Source organism: Arachis ipaensis, chromosome B2 (genome assembly GCF_059453495.1).
Source record: "Arachis ipaensis isolate K30076 ecotype BB chromosome B2, ASM5945349v1, whole genome shotgun sequence".
In the NCBI taxonomy this organism is placed as follows: domain Eukaryota; kingdom Viridiplantae; phylum Streptophyta; class Magnoliopsida; order Fabales; family Fabaceae; genus Arachis; species Arachis ipaensis.
In genome coordinates, this window is record NC_142437.1 from 94,802,597 (window position 1) to 94,808,595 (window position 5,999).

The 5,999-nt window shown below is 34.9% G+C and overlaps 1 protein-coding gene across 1 annotated transcript; it reads left to right on the plus strand.

Moving 5' to 3' along the window:
- Positions 1-1,359: 1,359 nt before the first annotated feature.
- Positions 1,360-5,163, plus strand: LOC107625506 (protein XRI1). The gene is made up of 9 exons (XM_016328151.3): positions 1,360-1,784; positions 2,604-2,668; positions 2,743-2,874; positions 3,003-3,148; positions 3,786-3,849; positions 3,947-4,058; positions 4,139-4,179; positions 4,292-4,384; positions 4,509-5,163. The coding sequence occupies exons 1-9, from the start codon at positions 1,762-1,764 to the stop codon at positions 4,781-4,783; spliced, it is 951 nt and encodes a 316-aa protein (XP_016183637.1). The 5' UTR covers positions 1,360-1,761; the 3' UTR covers positions 4,784-5,163.
- The last annotated feature ends 836 nt before the right edge of the window (positions 5,164-5,999 follow it).

The following is a 5,999-nucleotide window of genomic DNA, read 5'->3' on the forward strand; positions in this document are numbered from 1 at the left end:
TATATATATATATATATATATATATATATATATATATATATATATATATATGATGTATTAACTTCCTCTTAGAGGTTATTTTGGAGAAATAGGTTTTGTAACTCTATATTTTGTGTTTCATGTTGGGTTCTTTTATATATATGTATATACATTATGTGCTCTGGCCGGTTTAGTCTTCGCGAGCCGAGTCTTGAGCTTTGATATTTGTACCTTGGAACTTTCTTTTGTTTTTATCCATATTAGCTTCTTTTATCTTGTTCTGTTTATCATTTACGTGTTATGAGCGTTGCGCTTTTTGTTTTACCGCTTTTGATTTTACCTTTTTTTCAAAAACTCCTAGTTATAAATCTTTTTCACTATATATATATATATATATAATTTTACTTTTAGATGTCGTAATACCTCACCACCTCTAATGACTTAAGTATAAGATTTTGTGTGGTAGGGTGTTACAAAATACATAATAAATGATTTGGTAAATAATTTTTATGTGCACATAATATTTTTATAAAAATTATTGTCATGTTATATATACTTTGCCCCCACTATCGAAATTTTTTTATCCGTCATTGCATACAATGAATGGTAGAGAGCAATGTGACTCGTTGCATGCTCAAAGAAGCTCTTTCCCGACTAGGGAACACAACTCTAAACACAAAAAATCTCTAACAATGACGCTGTAATGGAGTCTACCTTCAATTTGAAGAGTTAGGATAGTTCATAAAACATCATTTTTGTTGCACGAGGATCTTTTGTCCTCTAACTTTTGGGAGACATGCTATCTTAGCACCGTAACAAATGTGTAGCTCTGTAATGAATACACGGGTGCCACATGAGTCATTTCTGTTTGATTTTGGAGTGGCAAATGAATGGAGGAATGTGTCTATCAACTGTTTATAAAAGTTTGAGATGTATTTGTAATTAAAATTTGTAAAAGAATCTATTTATCACGATTTTAGAAGATTAAGAACTTATTTATCATTTTTTTCTTTTATTAATTATCTCATGTTGACTCCGACATTGTATAAATAGTGTTATTTGGTATACATGTATTGACTCCTAGTGACTTTTGAGTTGGAGTTTACTCTGTTGTTATCCATCTTTATAATTATAAATAGATATTATTTAATTCTAAATTATAATTTAATATATTTTAAATAATATTAAATAAATAATTATTAATTTAATTTATTAATTTTAAAAATAATAAAATTAAATTTAACTAAAAATGTTATATATATTTATGTATTATATATAGAAACGGAAAAAAATAACAAAAAAATAATCGGGCTGGCCCACGGAAAAGAGAGAAACCAAGGTGTACTTACGGGATATATAAAAGGCTCAGAGGGAAATAAATGGGCGCAAAAGAGTGACAAAAAGAGAGGGAGAGGGAGAGAGAGAGAGAGTGAGACGGCGCTTTATGGTCGTGGCTTAATCGTTATGTGTGAAGTGTGAAGTGTGAAACTGTGAACTGAATTCATTAATTTTTATTAATAAATATTTTTTCCTTTTTCTATGTAGAAACTAGAAAGCAGCACAAAGCAGAGAGATAGATAGTGAACTACTTAGTGTTATATAGGTCTATGGCTTCTACAACTCACTACAGAGAACACCGATCTCTCTCTTCTCTGTAACGGTTATTTTTATTTTTATTCTCATTCTGTATGTCATCACTGTGTTGTTGGAAAAAAATAAGAAAAGAAGAGACTCTGATCAGCTGTGACTAGAGAGACTTGGCTCCTGATTGTTTCCGTTGAAATGGATTGCGACAACAATGAGAAGTAAATCTCTCTCTTTTATTTATATATTTATTTAAAAATCTGGGGTTTTAGTTCTGGGGCGATTGATTTGTTTTGATAACTGCATTTATGTCTTTCCTAGGCTCTGATTTTTTTTTTTTTTGAGTAAATGAAATGGGTTTTCTATTGTCTTGGAATTAGGCTTGAGTGTGGTTTTTTCCAAAATCATTTATTTGATTTGTTTTTTCGTTTCATCTTGCTTTGGTTTGGTGCATCATCTGCTACATGATGGGTTCAAATGCTGGAGATGGTGGTGCTTGATTCACTAGTTTTGATTTGCCTTGTGCCTTCTGATTTGCACTCTAGATTGTTTGCTTTTGTGTCAAAGTTTATGCACAAAGAATGAATGATGATGATGATGTGGGCTCTGAGTAAATTTGTGGGTCATAATTTATGCCTTTTTTAATCTGTTGCTGTTGATGCTTTTCTTTTCTTTTTCTTTTTTTTTCACTTTTTTTTTTCTTTTGCCGTTATTCCATCCTATGTAAATATATTAATGCATGCAAGAAAATCTGCCTAAGCACATCCTAAGATCTCAATTGTAGAGACTAACGATTCATTTTCTAGCACCTTGTTTGGTAATTTAGTGCTTCAGTTTACAATGTGTTCAATCTTTGTGTATATCTTGTTATGTGTGCAATTATTGTTTGGAGACTGAGGCCACTTTCACCTTTGATTTTTCTACATTGGTTTTGGAATTTGCTTCTAATGTGTTTTGTTGAACTTTTAATATTTTCTGTTTGTTAATTTATGCCAATGCTCCACGGCTTAACTATTGCATTTACATGTTTGTTTTATCAGTGGTGCTAAAGAACCATGGGATTGGCACAGGAATGATTGTAATCTCGAAAAGAACTCCAATTTCGGTAACTCTCACTCTCATGTTAAGTTGATTCTTCCATGTAATTGATGCCTGAAATTTCTCTGTTTCTTCTTCTAGGCCAAGATATTTCAGAAGATCTATGGAATGACATGCCCCAAAATGATGAATATATTTCCTACATGTTCGAAGATGAAGAAGCTACACCAGTTAAGGCTTGTGGTGATATGGCATACGGCGTCAATGATAGTGGTAAGGCCGACGCTTTCTCGGTGACTTTAAGTCTTGCTAATATGTGCAAGTTGTTAGATTGTTCGTTTTACTTTATTGGTGTTATTATGACTTGTCTTGGTTTAATTCAAAGAAATATTGGATTTCAGTTTCGGATGATGTACAAAAGGAAGTAGAGGAGTTGAGGGAGACTTCTTATCAAGTCAAGAGGCGGCGCATGCTACAATTCAACATCCAGGATAGCGATCATTCTCTTTCCAGTGAAGAGATGTCTTTAGCATATTTAAAATCAGATGTTGGTGCTTCTAGCTTTTGGATTAACTTTTCACATTCCTAGCATGTTAGTTGTAAAAATGTGACAAGACTCAAGAAGTAGAAATCTGTTCATGTTGTGCAACTATTTGAATTTGTCATAAGTAATAAATTAAATTTCTTGATATATTACCATTATGTTGTTGACTGGTAAACGAATACATATTATCTTCAGTTTCATGACTATACCTATCTTTGTTCTTTATGTTAAGCCTCTAGTTTGTGATGCTATTGTTATAAAGAATGACATTTTTGTTTTTGCTACCTCCTTGTATTAGTTCAAACGATCAGCTGCGAAGTAGAGTTTTTCAGTATTTAGATGTGTTAATTTAAAACCTGATGACTTATACAGAACACTTACCCTTAATATGCAGCATGATTGTTAGTGAGGCATTTAGTTCAAATCTTTGTATCTTCTTTATAAGTTTTACTTTAATGAGTCCCCTTTGTGGTTATCTGTCTTCTGTCCCTTAAAAATGGGGAGCTTTGGCTTAATCAATACTCGAGTTTGCTTCTAACCTATGTCTAGTAAGTAGTGTATGTTAGTCTCAATGAAATGTAGTTAATGATTACATTGTGAAGTTCTGAATTTGCTGACCCTTACTTCATTTGTATAATAGGAGAAGGTGGACTCGCTTATGGATCCTTTTCCTGAAGTGTCAGAATGGGTGCCCGGGTCATCAGGTTCGTCTTCTGCAAGATTTTACATACTGAATTTCTTGTTCGGTCGGAGATGGCTTCAATAAGTTTTTAAAATCTGATATTTTCTTAACCATTACAGAATATGCATTGGGAGATTTGCCTGCCTCTGGTTATGAAGACCTTGAGTCAACTGAAGGGTGGCTAGCAGAATGCCTTAACGATGCTGCGATGCAATTCAGTCCTGATGAACTGTATGCATCATTGGACCGCTGATTTTTGACATATAGTTGGTTATACAAAGTAATCTGATGATTATGTTGTTTGATACCAGGAACTTTTCAGGGGCAGAAGATATTCAGATTGATATTGCAGGTATCTGGCATTTGTTTTCGCCATTCACTATTGTCTCTCCAGTATTGTTTTTGATTTGTTTCTTTCTTTGTTCCTTCTTTCCTATTTGCATTGTATTTTTGTTTGCCTGAAGAGCTCAGTGACATCACGGCACCTTCGGAACAAAATGTAGTTCAGCAGCAGCAGCAGCAGGTCACTCAAACCCCCAAAAGAATTGTGTTCAAAGGTTTGATTTTGTTCTTGTTATAACGTCACTTGCTGGTTTATTAGTTTGCATGCTGCATTGATTGATGAAATTTTTTGACAGGATAACAAATTCGAACTTTCTTTTTTTCTTTTTGAATGTTTAGGGAGGAAATCTTTTATACGGACACCTACAAAGTTGGCTTCGTCCGTGGCCTACCCATTCGCCTTCATCAAACCTAGTGGTACCCATGGAGACATAACTCTGAAGGAAATTAATCAGCGCATTCGTACTCCGCCTCCTTCGAAAACAAAGCCAAGCAGTGAAGATCCATCTGCTTATCCCAAATCAGCCTTCTCTGGGAAGCCTGTTGTTAACAAAACAAAGATACGCACCGAAGGTGGAAAAGGTAGCATCACAATTATGAGAACTAAAGGCTAAGTTTATCTTCTGATTTTCTAACTTTTGGCTCACCCCATTAATGTGTGGTGATGGCTTTATTTCTGTAATATACCTGCCAGATTTTAGAAGTTGATACTGCAGTTTTTTCTTCCTATTGACACTTATTATCATATTACACCACCTTAGTGTTTATTTCCTCCTAGTGAGGTCTTAGATAATTTTCTTATAGCTCTTATTTTGGTACATGATTTTCTTGGAGCTAAGTATGTAATCTGAACTTGATACTTCTTACCTTGTTAGTAGTCCCTAGTTGTTGAATTGACAATGTTACTAAGCTTGAGCTTAGCTTTTGTAATTGATACATACAGATTTAGATGATGCCCTTGTTTCTGAAGCTGCAAAGGGATTGCACGCTTGCATATTTCTTGTCTTGTTATACTTTGCTACGGGAAATCAAATAACCGCATCTTTAATTACTCTGACTCACTGCCAAATGATAACCTTACTTTTGAAAATGTCATAATAATATTTTCTTTTGTCACAGCTAAGTATAAGGATAAGCATAAGGTAAAGGGAGAAGGGAGTTAAGAGTTTGGTTTTAAGAAATTGAAACGGGAAACTTTTTTTTTTTATAATTAATAAGAGGTAAATACTAAATCGGTACCTGAAAATTTCTGACGCTGATAAAATGGTACCTGACTTTTACTATTGACAAAATAGTCCCTAAAAAATTTTAAAATTTGACAAGCGTGTCCTTGAACTCGCCGGAACAAATCTCCAATAAGCACAATGCTAACGTAGCCGCCGTGACTTGACAAACCACCCCCAAACCCTAATCCCTCCTCCCCATCGCAGCCCCCTTCCCTCTCCCTCCCCAATGCATACTCCTCCCTCTCTCTCCATCGCAACCCCTACCCAATGCACACTCCCTCCCCATCGCAGTCCCTTCCCTCTCCCTCCCCATTGCAGCCCCCCTCTCTAACGCACACTACCTCCTTCCTAGCAAAAACAACACCATCAGAACCCAAAACAGAACCAATAGAAGAACCTGCACATTCAAAACCTAACCTTGCTTGTTCCTCCTTCTCTCTTTTCCCTCATTTCTTCCTTCTCTTATCGGAGGACCATAACAATAACAATATCCATTCACACACACAGACATTTACACAAACACAACCTTACATATATAAATATAAAGAGAGAAAGAGAGAAAAGCTGAGGGGCTGAGGAGATGCGACTATTCCAGGCCTTGTTG

Coding starts and splice junctions, on each gene's coding strand:
- LOC107625506 (XM_016328151.3), top strand. CDS start 1,762: ATGGATTGCGACAACAATGAGAA. Junction 2,669..2,742: donor CGAAAAGAACTCCAATTTCG/GTAACTCTCACT, acceptor TTCTTCTTCTAG/GCCAAGATATTTCAGAAGAT. Junction 4,059..4,138: donor CAATTCAGTCCTGATGAACT/GTATGCATCATT, acceptor GTTTGATACCAG/GAACTTTTCAGGGGCAGAAG.